Genomic DNA, 13986 nt, shown 5'->3' with positions numbered 1-13986 from the left:
ATTCTTGCAAAAAACGTTAAATTATTGCTTTTTAAATGTTTCAGTATTTATTTGTTACGAGTTTCACTATGACCATTTTCTTTTTTCATTGAACCTTAAACATTTCCTTTAATGCCATCTTTTTTTAAAAAACATTTTAAACCATTTTTTTATGCTGTCAGATTATCAAATGCCATTCTTTTGTTATATATTGAAAATAAAATGTTTTCTGTGAATCTGTGTGGTATTAATGGAGAAAACTATGGTAAGACAAACTTGCATATACATAACTTTATTATTGCAATAAGGCTTTGGCAACAACATCTTCATATGTTTACTATGTTTTAAAAATACAGAAGCGCTTACACACATTTACATATATACATTTCCTCAAAGGCAACGTCCCAAATACAGACTCTGTAGTGTTTAAGGTTAAAACATCACTATTCCAACATATAAAATCTGGGTTCATGTCTGCCCCTGACCTTTGTTCTGGGGGTTTTAGGTTTAGGAGCATGCAGACATGAAGACACAATCATGGCAGGAGAGGTTTGTGATAAAAATAGACAAGATAAATAAAACTAAAGTGCCCTGGATTTTGAAATCATTCACTTAAAAATACAACACAAGTTTAATTATAAAGTGCTCATTATTTCTTTTAAAAACACAAACAGTGCAAAACCAGTGCACCCAGCACCCATTAACAAATGTGAAAGTAACTGTTAAGTTTATATTCTGGACTTTTGATTTCAAACCTGACAAATCTTTGTGTGTCTTGTGCATCATTACCCAGCAGCCATTTGGATCTGAATAGATAGTATGTAGAAAAAAAACTCCTATGGTTTATTTTCTTTCATCTGAGTGCTGGAAAACAATCATTTCTGTGTGACAGACTTTGTATTGGTGCATAAAATTAAGTCAGAAAATCTTCATATTGCTTGGCTGACCAGTTCATAATGAGTAGAGCTCCCTCTTGTGGCGAACAGTGATTCAGTCCTTCAGCTACAGTCACAATGACGGAAAAGACCAAAACAAGAGGAACCGACTTCACATCTCGAAGTGACGGAAAATGCTTTCGACATAACCCAGGACCTTCTGCCAGTCAGGCCCATCTGCCTTCAGCATCTCCTCCACAGTCTGTCAGAGTCAACATGTAAAGAAATAGGATTAGAAGACCGGTGGGTAAGTTTGAAGTGATTTTCTTAATATATTTTGTAAGATGTGGACTGCGTAAGACGTCTCACCAGTGTGGCTGTGATTCCCACACTCTCTCCTGTCTTAAAAGCAAGATCCAGATTTTCCTTCTGCAAAAACATTTGAAACAGAAGCAGCTTTTAATCATCAGATACATATTTTTACACATACACATTATTTGAAATGAGGTTCTACGAAGTACTTCTCCGTAGTCACTGCGTTATTAGGAAAAGGAGACACTGGAGCATGTCCTGATTTCATGCAGGAAGTGTGAAGAGGACAGAAGGGCTATGATTACAGCTGTACAGACAGACAAATAGGACGAGAGGAGGCCAGGGTGAAAGATGTGCTTGAGTGTGGGGACACGGCGGAGGGGAGAAAAATTGCATATTTTTGGACCACTTTACCTTCCTCTCAGAGAGCCTCTTCTGACAGAAAACTATCAACCAAATACTGCTCTCTCCATGGCAACCAGACCTCTTTGGCAAAACCAGTAATTTTACTTTGCAGGACACACGAGCTGCCGGTCTACTGCTCCCTGAATCTGTTAGATTGTTCCTGTTAATGTGTGACTTCAGTGTTTTAAAAGGTTTGTGTGGATTCGCCAAAGTCAAACAATAACAAAAAACTGACAGATTGTGGCAGCAGTAGACCTGCAACTCCTGTGTTCTGCGAGGTAAAATACATCTTGCTACCGACTCTGTCCACAGCAGTACATTGCTTAGCTTCCTACACCAGATACTCGTGCTGCTTCTGCAAACTGGGGGCATGCTACCATCTACTGTAGGTAATACACAGACTATAAATGCACTATCCATTTTACAATGTTTTGATCCTCAGAACTTCATCCGGCAAAATTTAGTTTGAAGACCAAAATGTTAATAAAGCAAGTAAGTGATTTAATCTTTTTCCCCCAGTCAGAGTTTTTTGACTGAACACTCGAGTGCAAGAATCTTGAAGTGATGCTCAAATCTGTGGACTTGATTGTAAACCTCTTACCCGATATTTCTGACTAGACAGCCATCATGTTTTTCTTATTTTCGGTCTCTGAAAAGGCTTTCGAGACTTGTGCTCAAGTCAGTTTTTTTTGTAAGTGAAATAATTAGAATTTCCCTGGCATTACATAATGTGATTATCTTTTGTTTTGAGAATCAGCAGGAACAGATGTACCTTGTCTGCTGGGTTGAGGGTGTCGTACGGGATGTGAGTTGGCAAATATGTGTGATAAACAGCACAGAACGCCAAGCCGTCCTCCCAGCTGCTGCTGAAGTTTGTGATCTCAATATTCTGCCACAAAAACACATACTTAATGAAGACAAGACATTTAACCGGCAAACAGGTATTTGTTAATGTAACAGATTGTGATAAATTTATCATCTCTCACCTTATAGCCTTGGGTACGACCCTGGCTCCAGCGCAGCAGGGAGTTTCTTCTGGAGCCGCCATGACGCCTCAGCAGAGCACTGAAGCCATCCTGAGGTCTGAGAAAGAAGGAAAACATCTCACAACAGTTTTAAAGGGACAGTTCATCCCAAAATCAAAAATACACATACCTGTTGAGCTATTTATCCATCCAGATTGTTTTGGTGTGAGTTGCAGAGTTTTGGAGATATCAGCCATAGAGATGTCTGCCTTCTCTCATATAAAATGGAAAGAAAATACATTGACAAGCTTTAGGCCTTCTTGTTGTTGTTCCTGTGGGGAACTATTTTCTTTCTACTGAACACCAACCGCATGACTGGACAGAAAAGGAAAGCATGCATCTACTCAGGGACAGTAGGCTTGTGCTCATGACAGTGTGGGACATAAACTTCATCCTCCTCGTCCATGACTCTGCAGAGTGATACGGTTGGCAGAAAGAATGGCTCCTACATGAAACTGCCCACAATAAGTTCTGTGGATCATCTTAACTGGTCGTGATTTCTGGGTGTGAACACTAGTTCCACTATATTCGAGAGAAGGCAGACATCTTGATATACCTAAAACTCTGCAACTCACACAAAAACAATCTAGATGGGGGCGGGAGGAAACAACTTGCCTCAACCGTAGATCTGTGGATCCAATTTTCTATTTGAACTGCTGTACTCATTTTTGAACGCAGAGGTCATATTGCTCCTTTAAAAGTCAATTTTAACAATTGTGTTTTTAGCTGTCATTTAAGATAAAATACAGAGGAAGCAGTGCAAGTTGTCCATAGTTTTTGTGTGAGCCTCAGTAGACGTGTGAAATGCTAGAAAAAAATGTTCTGCAGATTCAATGGTGCAAAAGGTTCCACCCAACACATTTATTAGCCCTTCCATCTGTTGAGATGTCAGTATCAACAAAGAAAATGGGCCTAATATTTACTCACTTGATGAAATCTGAGCTCTGGTCCTCATCCTGTTTTCCTGAGGGACAAAAATGATGCCACAGTCACAGCACTGTCCGAGGTGTCTAAAAGAACACAAAGGTAATTTATGGCTGCAGGTTTAAGCTCACCTGTGTAGAAACTGGACCAGCTGTCCTGCCGCTGTAAAATGCGGTCCATCCTTCTCCGTTTTGGTGGCTCTTCTTTCTGGAAAAGTTTAGAGATATTCATCCATATAATCATGATAACTTAAAGAACATTTTCACAGAAATTCAGCAAGTGTTATACCTTGCATAGCGGCAATGTTGTGCTTGTGTTTTTTGAGGTCCCGTTTTCACTGGAGGGGTCAGGGAGTGGGAGACGAGAGAGACTCCTAGAAGACATTTATTTTGCATGTTTCATAATACCGTCTTCTATTAATAGATGTGACTTCGTTGTGAGCGTTCATGTAGACTCACCAAGATCGTTCAGACAGCATCACAATCCTCCTTGGATCTCTCTGCCCTCGTCCCTCTTCTTTCTTCTTTTCCATGGCAGCCAAACTGCGAAGGTATCCCTCTGCCACCCCCTTCCCTGTCAGCTGCAAGCTCTCTGATCCATTTGAATCATGATTCACAACTTTACTATCCACTTCTTCATTCGTTATACTCGTCTCCTTTTGCTTTTCTACATTTTGAGCTTCATCTTCTTTGGATTTTTCCTCCATGATTTCCTTCATTTCCATTCCCTGCCCCTCCTCAGAGTCTTGTCTGTCTGTCTGCTGATCACAATCTGTTAGGTCTTTCACCCGGCAGGTGCTCCTCAGGGTGTCCAGCTCAGCCCGCTCCTGCTGCTGCTGCAGGGTGAGTTCACTTAGTTTGAGGCAGACGTCTCGGTGCTCAGCTCTCAGATTCTCCAGCTCTCTGTCCTTCTCCTGCTGTCGGCAGAGGGCCTGAGCCAACTGCTCCTCCACGGCCCTGTGGCTCTCCTGGAGCAAACCCAGTGCCTGCTCCGCCTCCATCCGCAGCCGGTCGGCCACAGACACCGCCACCTGCAGGTCACACTGGAACTGGTGCCACTCCAACCGCTCCGCCTGTCATGTAGGACGAAAGAAAGAGGACCACATGGAAAAGAAACGGTGAAATATTACTCACAATATGAGCCTGGATATTACTAGTGTATCTAATCTCTTAATATAAAAATATTTGTATAAAAATAGGTAATTGCTGCTGCAGCTGTAACATGACTTTATAAATAGTTAAAAAGAACAGGATGATAAAGAAAAAGTTAATTAAATTAATTATTTTGTCAATATTCTATTAATTTTTCAACACAAAGAAAATAATTGCAATTGTCCTTTGTGTTCAGAGTTGTCAAAATCAAGTGTCTATTGCACAACAAATACATATTTATGAGGTTCAGGAACTTTTTATTGCCTAAAGGTGTCATGAGACCTGCAGGTCTAACTCACCCTGAGTGTCTCCCTCAATGTGTCCACCTCCTCGACCAGCTCATCTTTCTTTGTTATTAGGCGCCTGAGCAGCTCTGACAGACCAGGCAAACAAAAACAAAACACACGTACACACAAGGTTGAGTGAAAGTAGATTTAAAAGTCTGACAGATGCAACCAGGAGAGGTAAATCAGTGATCAATTACTCAAGCACAATTTCATAAAATGTTCAACAGAACAGGAAAAGGACACGACTCATAACATTAATGGTGGCTCTGTTTCATTTAGCCATCCCAGTAAGTCAGTATGCTATAAACCAGGCAGTGGGATGTGGCCAGTAAGTGGTATATTAATATTTAACAGGAAGGACAGACACAGTTCATTTCATTAACTAGTGAACAGACTCATGATGGACTCTTTTCCAAGACAAAACCGGCAGAAGGGCAGGACTTAGAGAAAAAGTCATAATTATTGTTACCTCATCGCCATGGATTTATCAATACACGGTGCAGTTAGGGAGCTGATATTTCAGATGGTCGGGATCATAAATTCTAACTTGAGTCAAATTACAGTCGGATACAGAATCAATGAGCCAGGGACACTGGACTAACAAAAATCAACTCCTCTGGCCCTGCACTCTCTCGTCTACTAGAGGATGGAGATGAGGGGGGGCAGGTTAACAGGCAGCGTGCATGTCGCTGACCAGGGGAATGGCGTCCTCCCTCAGATTGCCTACTGGGTGTGGCCATTATTACTATTTTTAGTTGCACGTGTATATGAATAGTTAAAATGTCTTCTGTGAGAACAGTCCTGACTCTATACTGAAGGAAAATGAAGTGAAAATTTTATTTGCCAGTTAAATCATGAAAAGATGTTTTGTGCTTAAAGGGGCACCCCACTGATTTAGCAAGGAGGAGAAGTTCAGTTTACTTTTCAAAGGGCGAGTACTACTCACCCTGTAAATGGTATCATTTATTCTGGCTCTGGAGGAGAACCCGACAAATCTGCAAGATCATGTTTAATTTGCTCTGGCAGATGTGTTGCCCCCTGCTGTTCAGATGAAGAGATCCAGGATGAGTAGAATCCATTTGTCTAATATGGGGCGGGTTTGATGCAACGACTGTACGGTGGGATGCAATCTTGTTGACCTTTAACACATTTTTCTAAACAACCAAGATGGCTGCCACTGATGTGGAACTGTCTGTCAGTATTAAATGAACTGGATGGTATATTTTCTCCAAAAAGAAGAACAAACAGATGCATTTAAAGCTTTTGTTAACAATAATGATGTGTTTAACATAATTCTGACATGATCTGATAAGAATCCCACAATTATCACAAATCATTAACAATAACTGGTGAAGCAACTGATAAAAAGGGGATTTGCGTTGAATTTTAGTGAATTAAAGCTTAGGATGATAGCATCAGCATACTGTTGTTTGTTTATGTCTGTTCTGCAGTGGCTCTAAGCCCCCCAGGAGGGCCCACCCCCCAGTTTGGGAACCACTGTCCTATGTAAATAGAAAATGAACTGAGAGATTCCAGACTTTTGCATGGCCAGGCAAGAGGAGCTTTCTAAAGTCTGATAAAGTAACCCTTATGTCATGTTTGGACACGAGGACAACAAATTGTTAGCAGAATGTCTAGATTACTGAAGGAGTCATGGTGAAGAATACATAGGAATTTACCAGGTAGGTGTGATATTGCTAAAGATGCTGTTGATTTGCATTATGGGAAATATAGGATCCAGTGTTTCTGAAGCTCAACTCACAGTAAGTGACTAAAAGTTAAGATATCTCAGACCTCTGCTATTTAATTTTTTTCTTCAAAGTCTCTTGTAAGCAAAAAGTAAATCACTTCAATATCTCTTTAAAGATTATATATTTATATAGTGACAATATATCAACAAACACATTTGCCAAGTCAAGATATAGTGGAATGATGGCGTCCTCAGCCAAGAATGAAGTCAAACTTCCTCTGTGTGTGCTGTAATCTCAGACATCCTCTGTTCTTTGTTTTTGAAGCCGGTCTGGCCACACGTGCATGTTAGGTCATGCAAGTCCCTCCCTGTGAAACTGTTGAGTTTGAAGAGCGATATAACAGCTGTTTCTCTTCACATCTGACTCTGTACATGTATTTTGCTATTACTGTCACTTACTGTTTGTGTAAATGCAGTCTCATGGTTTTGAGGACAGGAATAAAACGGCTTCTTCTGTTAAGCAAAAAGATCTTTAACAAAAAAAAAAAGACTATTTTTGTAGGGATACTTTCTATAATGTTGTTGCCTCCAAAGATTACATGACAGCGTATTACATCACAGCTGCTGCCTGAAGCGTAGAGCCAGAATATTTTCACATCTAACTTGGTGACTTAAGGATTTAACAACCAAACCAGAGTTGGTGATTGTTGGAACAAAAGAAAGATGAACCAGGGTGGTTTTGATGAGTTGCATTTTGTTACTGTCAAGTTTTAATGAAGTGTGTTTTGTGATGCTCTGCGAGGTTAAATTATTGCATTTGTCAGTGGAGTCTGGTGGGCCGACACGCCCATTTGTTTTTTTTGTGAGATGCTGGTGCTCTAGTGCAACATTTTCTCGTCCCTCCTTGTTCTTTTACTTTATCCAAATGCTGAATCAATAGAGTTAAAACCATCTGAAAAAGCATCCATGGCACAATAAATCAGTCAGACGAATTAAATTCTACATTCTTTACGGTTTTAATCTGTAATCTGAGTGTTGCAGTTTCTTCTGATCACCAACAGAGGTCAATAACAGTAATTTAAGTGTCTTTAGGAAAACAAAACGGTGCAGATCAAGGACGTACCTACTGCTCCTGTGGTGACATCAGTGTTGGGCGTCAGGCCTAGTGAGGCCCTGTAGTGCTCCATCAGACTGAGCAACACAAGAGTCATCTCATCTCCAGCTCTCTCTGTTGCAGCCTGCGGCTCCAGTCCACTATCCCGTTCCTGCCAGCTCTGGTCTGAGGGTGATCCTCTGGACGGAGGCAGGGATGCCACCGGGGTGCTCGTCGCCTTCCCCTGCCTCGCTGCTGCTGCTGCTGCTGCTGCATCGTTTGTCTCTGAGCAGGTGATGCTGTCTACGCTGATCACAGCCCATTCTGACGGAGCAGACAGTTTCTGTGTCCAGTCTGCGGTTGGAGAGGTGGTAGAGGGGGTGGTGCTGCCGGCCGGTGATGGCGTCTGTGCCTTATTAGAGGAGGCTGCAGAGGATAAGGCCATGGCAGCCAGCTCTGCCTCTGAGGGCGTGGTAGGAGGCGTGTGGAAGAAATCTAAAGGAGAACCTGAGAGGGGGAAGTAAATTGGAAAGAAGACAGGGTGCAAAAGAAAGAGAACATCTGAGAGAGACAAAAGAAAAAACTGCCCTGAGTCTTAAAATGATCTGATACAAGTTGAAAAATGTGCTGAATGCAAAGCCCCCCTCTTCTGTTCCTCGATGCAGATGTAAGCACACGGTGTCCGCTCCCTTATTTACTGTCCTGAGCTGACTGATGCAGCAAAAATCCTCTCCTGCCCATGTCTTGGCAGGCAAACACTCACACACTGTTCCCCCATGTGGCAAGATCCAGGAAGAGAGGCGATTTCACCCTGATCTACTACCTAACAGCTGCTCTCACTGCTCCCACGAGCCGATTACATCCATCATCAATGCAGCCAGCAGTCTGTACAAACCATGCATTAACATTTTTCACAGAATTTGGAGTCATCTCATTGATTTTTTAGCAGTTTGGCTTGGTTTCCGTATAATGAAACTAGGGCTATAAAAAAATATGATGCACTTGAGTGTGTTTTGTGATACTGTATCGATTCTTAAAATCGATCTGCCATGGCTATCTATCCATCCATCCACCCAGTTTTGATAGGATGAAAAAGTTTTCATGTCAAATTTTACAGATATGGTGATGTCCAATAGTCATCCCTGCAATATTGTAGCAATATTGATATTGAAGTATTTGGTCAAAAAACTGTATGAGATTTTGTCTGTACTGTCAAAACCCAAACTCTACTACAGTGCCTTCTAAGGCGTCTCTCCAGTGAACAATGTTTTAAAGTAGAGTAACTTGCATGCCCTGAGAAAAACATTTGTAAAATATAAATTTCCCCCTCAGACAGCCTGTGTCTGACACTGAGTACAGGTAAAAGTTCACCTTACTGAGCCTGAGAAGTTGTAGCAAAATTCATTTGTAGTAGTCACGGTGCAGCAAAATAGTCCCTGCCATTGTTTTACTATTATATTATATCTGATAAAGATGATTAGTATTAGTTTCAAAGTCTATTTATCATGATAACCATGTTTGATTGCAGATATAAACAGACACTGATAGTATGACGTTTTGGTTACAAACTCATGCAGGTTTCGGCAGGCTTCTTCCACTCAGATTTTTCAAGCTCTTTCATCCTCCTTGCCCTTGTGTTGTAGTGCAGAATTCTGCAGACTCATCATTTCCCTGGCAGCAGCAGCAGTCTGCACAGCTACAGCAGGGGAGCTATTCTCATCCTCCAGCCTGAGACTACTCCCCGCATACTGACAGCCAAGAGAGAGGAACAAGGAGCAGCATTTTAAACAGCTGTGAGTGAGAATTAAACTGACTTGTTAGGAAACAAGACGTGTGAGGCTGCTGCAACGGGCGATTTCACACATTAGCCGAGTCCAAGTGACAGCTGGCTTTGAACTAAAAGGATACTAAAAGCATGAGAGCCTAAAGGATCTGACGCTGCTGAATCCAACTTTCAACAAATCCTCTGGGATACAGTTTGTATTTCACTGCAAACTTCTGGTTCATCACTTTCTCTGTGCCAAGAGATGTTTCTGTGATCATACCAGCACTGACAGCAGAATTTCTTTGAGACAGAGTACATCTACAGGGACGAGTCCACAGCAATGTGACGCTCACATCTCACATCTACAACGGCACCATTTTCACTACCACCTGCTGTAGATGGCAGTCGGCATGCCTCTAGTTTGAAGAAGCAGCAGGAGCACAAGTGTAAGAGGCTAAACAATGTGCTGTTGTGGACAGAGTCAGCAGCAAAAGGCATTTTAACCACCTATGGGAAACCACTGCTATATAAGCCAAATATCACCCTTTCCAAAGCCTCACCCGCCTCCATGGGCTAAATCAGTCATTTTTCCTTGCAGAACACGGGAGTTGCTGGTCTACCTCTGCCTCAATCTGTTAGTTTGTGTTATTGTGCAACTTTGGTGTTTTAAAAGGACAGGCTGACTTCACCATATTCACACTATAACACAAACAAACTAACAGACTGAGGCAGTGATAGGCCAGTAACTCCCATTTACGGAGGTAAAATTAGAGTAGGAGTTGGTCGGTTTAGAGAGAGCCATGTTTGGCTTATATGATGGCGGTTTCACAGCACAAAAGGCTGTCTGACAGAGCAGGGCAAATATTCTAAATATAGCATACACTTGATATTGATACTGATCCTCTTTCAGTGGCTAAAATACAGTTTGTTGCTGACCCCGTCCACAGCACTTCATTGCTTAGCTTCTGTGCTGGTACTCCTCTCTGCTTCTCAAAAACTGGGGGGTTGCAGAAGCCAGCTACTGTAAGCAATACACTGACTATTGATAAGTACCTCATACAACCTCATTTAAAAAAAAAAACCCTTCAAATAAGTATTTTCTCATTCTTGGTTTAGTGACATACTTCAATTCAGAACATGCTTTGTGCTGCCTTTGGATAGTATCAGTTTGCTTTGGGTAAATAAAGGATATCATCTCAGTCTTCACACTTTTCGAGGGGACGTAGTGAAAAATCACTGTGCCCATCATTGTTTACCTGGTAATCTGCTATTCAAACTGAAAACTGGTTCACACGATAGTCTTCTCATCTGTGTTTATTCTGCATGACTGTACTTTGTATTTTTATTCTTTTGTAATGCAGAAGAGTTACAAGCTCAAAGCTGATGAAATCCTCTGTGTGAAGGCTCCCATTTCTCTTCTGCATCACAAAAGAATAAAAAACTTCAAAAGACATGTTTTTTTTTGTTCCGACTGCAAACCATCTTATTTCCACTGAGGAGACAGATGCTGAAATAAATAACACGTGGCACTGTCTGTCTTGGAAACAGAACGATAATGCTTTAAAAATAGTCAGTCTTGCAGTATAATGACAGCAGTATTCTCAAGCACCTATACTTTGAAAATAGCAAAAAATAAATAAACAGTCGTCTTCTTTTGTACCTGTACTGCCATGGGTGTCTTTTCCATTATGGTTACCCATGATCCAGTGGGGGTGGTTATCTGGAGAGGCTAACCCAGTGTCCTTCACGGCGTCCTCTGTTTTGCCCACTGCTGTCTGGACAAGGAGGGAATAAATATAAAACTTTCATGAGTGTCCTCACTGCTGAACGCTTGAACAGCAGAATAAAAGAAGCGTAAAAATGTCAAGAAAAGCAAAGATTTAGTGGAGATTCTTCAAATTTTGGAAGAGACAACCCAAACATTTTCCTGAACACAGCAATGAGCTTCTGTAAGATTACTGATTCTTATTGAACAGGCTACTACAAGTGGCTTCTGGACAGAACAAAGATCACTCTGACATGTGCATCACCTGTCAGAGTCCACCTCACAGTAGGCCTCCTTAAACATTAAGAGCTTATAGCTATACAGCTTTTACACATATTTGACAAGACCCAAAACAATTAATTGTTTCGTTATCATCTGTTAAATTAATTTGAACTAATTAAATTAACCATTTTGAGTCATTAAAAAAAGTCCAAATTCTTTGATTTCAGCTGCTTAAATGTTAACATTTACTGGTTTCTTTACTCATCTATGACAGTAAATTGAATATCTTTGTGCTGTGGACAAAACAAGATATTTGAAGATGCAAATCTTCAATGTAAACCGTGATCAACATGTTTCACCATTTTCTGTAATTTCATGGCCCAAACAACCAATTTATCATGAAAATGACTGACAGATTACATTATAATGAAAACAATTGTGCCTTGCATGTAGTGACATAAATAAACTGTGTGTGTTGTACAACAAAGAGCCACATGTGTTAAAATGATGGCATCCTTTCCAGCTACGTATACACAGACTCCTCTGCAGTGCTGTGGAGTTCTGAAGACTTCACCAAACTCCATTGAAAAATTTAGCAATTTAATGTTCACACGTTTTTTAAGAAAAGACACATGCGTTAAACGTCACAATTAACGAAGTAATATGTCGGCTGTATCCTGAGGGCAATTCGGCATACACATGATTTCATATGAAGCATTACATGTAAAAATCATTTCTATTTTTTCAGTTCATACTGCTGATTACTGACCTCCGCAGATCATTTTACAGTCTACTGTATGATCCTTGTTTGTGTTTATTTTGGTTAAGAGGGCACAACGCACATTATGAACACGACCACTTCAGTCCACCATGTAAATATGCCAGATTTAGCCACAAAAGCTAGTTTTTATCTGTAGCCCTAGATTAGGCTACTCAGTGATCCAACTCCGAAACCAAAACTATATTAATGTTCTGGTCTGTGAATTGTACGCCGAATTAACTAGTGCTTTCTATGAATTTGTAAAATGTTTTAAAAATTAGCTGTGCAACATAGTCCCACTTCCAGCAGCCACGCAAGATTAAACTGCCCGGTTTATGAATGAAGTTTGGTTTCACGTTTTCCCAAAAATAACAATCCGTATCGGGGCAGGTGATTTTAAATTTATGAAACTATTTTGGCTGTGACATTGGTTGCATCCAACCAGCGACACTGTTAGACGGTTACCTTCCAGTTTCATTCATCCTACCTGCTCAGCCTGCCAGCTGGACGCCCTCCAGGTTGGTCCCCCGGCGGGTTTTCTTCTCCGGCTGTCTCGACTCTGTGTCCCGCCGCCTCCCAAATTCAGAGGACACTGTCCGAGTCACTCACATTCATGTTTTCCCGATGTACCATGTTCAGACCACACAGCTGTAGGGAGGCAGCCACCATCTCTAACTTGAATTGCCAATAAAATCCAACTCCGCTTCTTCTCCTTTAAATCCAATGCGACAAAAAGCAGAGCAGGAGGCAGAAACAAACTGCAGCAGCTGCACGTTGGCTCGACATGAGTGTTGTCAGTGGCATGATGTGGTGTTTGAAGATGTTTTCACACAAAGTAACGTCTCACAAGACTAAATAATGTGTAATCTATCGCTGTGCTGCTGGTGGGAAAGTGGCAGTTCGACCAGCTGGAGGCTAATTATCTTTAAATGCAGGTGTGGTGAGACACAGGTGACAGGTTCGACCAGTCTGGGTTACGTCACACAGCATCTGTCGTAGCTCATGCGAAAGGAAAAACACAAATAATCGTTAGCAGCCATAAATCTGTCAAATCCAGGCAAGCTGGTACAAATGTATGAGTGTGGACTGGGATTTATAAGTGTAAATGAAGAGTTTCACCTGATGCGATGTTGCAAAGTCATTGTATTATTGGGTAGGAATGTAATACCAAATGTAATACCAAAAAACCCAAGGAACGATACATTTCACAATAAAAATCCACAATACAATATTAATTGCAATATTTTCAAACAAAGACAAATGACAACTTGAAAAAAGCCCTTCGGTAAATAATAAATCTCAAGTGTACAGTACTTATTGCTTGTATGAAATTAGTTTTTCATTTTAACTTAAAGTGCCTTTGCTTTCCTTCTCTAATAAAATAAAATAAATGTAGCCAGCCATGACATTGACATAAATTGACCTTTCCTAGGTCCTTTGCCTTTTCCCTCTTTGCTCCAATGACAGTTGATCGAGCTTGGTACCTCACTCAACTTTCTCCTTTGCGGTTTCCTGTACTTAGATATACTATGTCCAAAAAACAAACCAAAGAAAAATCAAATTTTGAAGAACATGCATAGCTAAGCAAGTTGGCTAATGTTAGCAAAACACTAGCTACCTAGCTAGTAATCTACATAAATCATTTACTAGCCAGTTAGCTAACATTTTGCTCTGTGGCAAAATGTTAGCTTATTAGCTTGCTAATTTACATAAATTGTTAGCTAATTATATCT

The 13986-nt window shown here is 40.9% G+C and overlaps 1 protein-coding gene across 2 annotated transcripts; it reads right to left on the bottom strand.

The window, feature by feature from the left end:
* Positions 1-255: 255 nt before the first annotated feature.
* LOC146314375 (uncharacterized) lies at positions 256-13287 on the bottom strand. 2 transcript variants are annotated; one of them, XM_084737614.1, is made up of 12 exons: positions 12741-12767; positions 11167-11281; positions 7772-8248; positions 4971-5044; positions 3979-4592; positions 3809-3893; positions 3652-3727; positions 3524-3560; positions 2558-2654; positions 2344-2460; positions 1224-1283; positions 256-1116 (listed from the first exon to the last, which is right to left on the bottom strand). In XM_084737614.1, the coding sequence occupies exons 2-12, from the start codon at positions 11204-11206 to the stop codon at positions 1027-1029; spliced, it is 1767 nt and encodes a 588-aa protein (XP_084593740.1). In that variant the 5' UTR covers positions 11207-11281; positions 12741-12767; the 3' UTR covers positions 256-1026. The 2 variants fall into 2 exon arrangements, with proteins under 2 accessions (XP_084593740.1, XP_084593739.1); XM_084737613.1 differs by having other exon boundaries at positions 256-1283; positions 2344-2478; positions 12741-13287.
* Between the last annotated feature and the right edge of the window lie 699 nt (positions 13288-13986).

This window comes from Lutjanus erythropterus, chromosome 15, assembly GCF_056507025.1.
Source record: "Lutjanus erythropterus isolate fLutEry1 chromosome 15, fLutEry1.hap2, whole genome shotgun sequence".
NCBI classification, from domain to species: domain Eukaryota; kingdom Metazoa; phylum Chordata; class Actinopteri; order Lutjaniformes; family Lutjanidae; genus Lutjanus; species Lutjanus erythropterus.
Note: the sequence above shows the minus strand (reverse complement) of the source record. Positions and strands in the feature narration are given on the sequence as shown.

Coding starts and splice junctions, on each gene's coding strand:
- LOC146314375 (XM_084737614.1), bottom strand. CDS start 11,206: ATGGGTAACCATAATGGAAAAGACACCCATGGCAGTACAG. Junction 4,593..4,970: donor CATTGAGGGAGACACTCAGG/GTGAGTTAGACC, acceptor CCTACATGACAG/GCGGAGCGGTTGGAGTGGCA. Junction 1,117..1,223: donor TGGGAATCACAGCCACACTG/GTGAGACGTCTT, acceptor TGACTCTGACAG/ACTGTGGAGGAGATGCTGAA.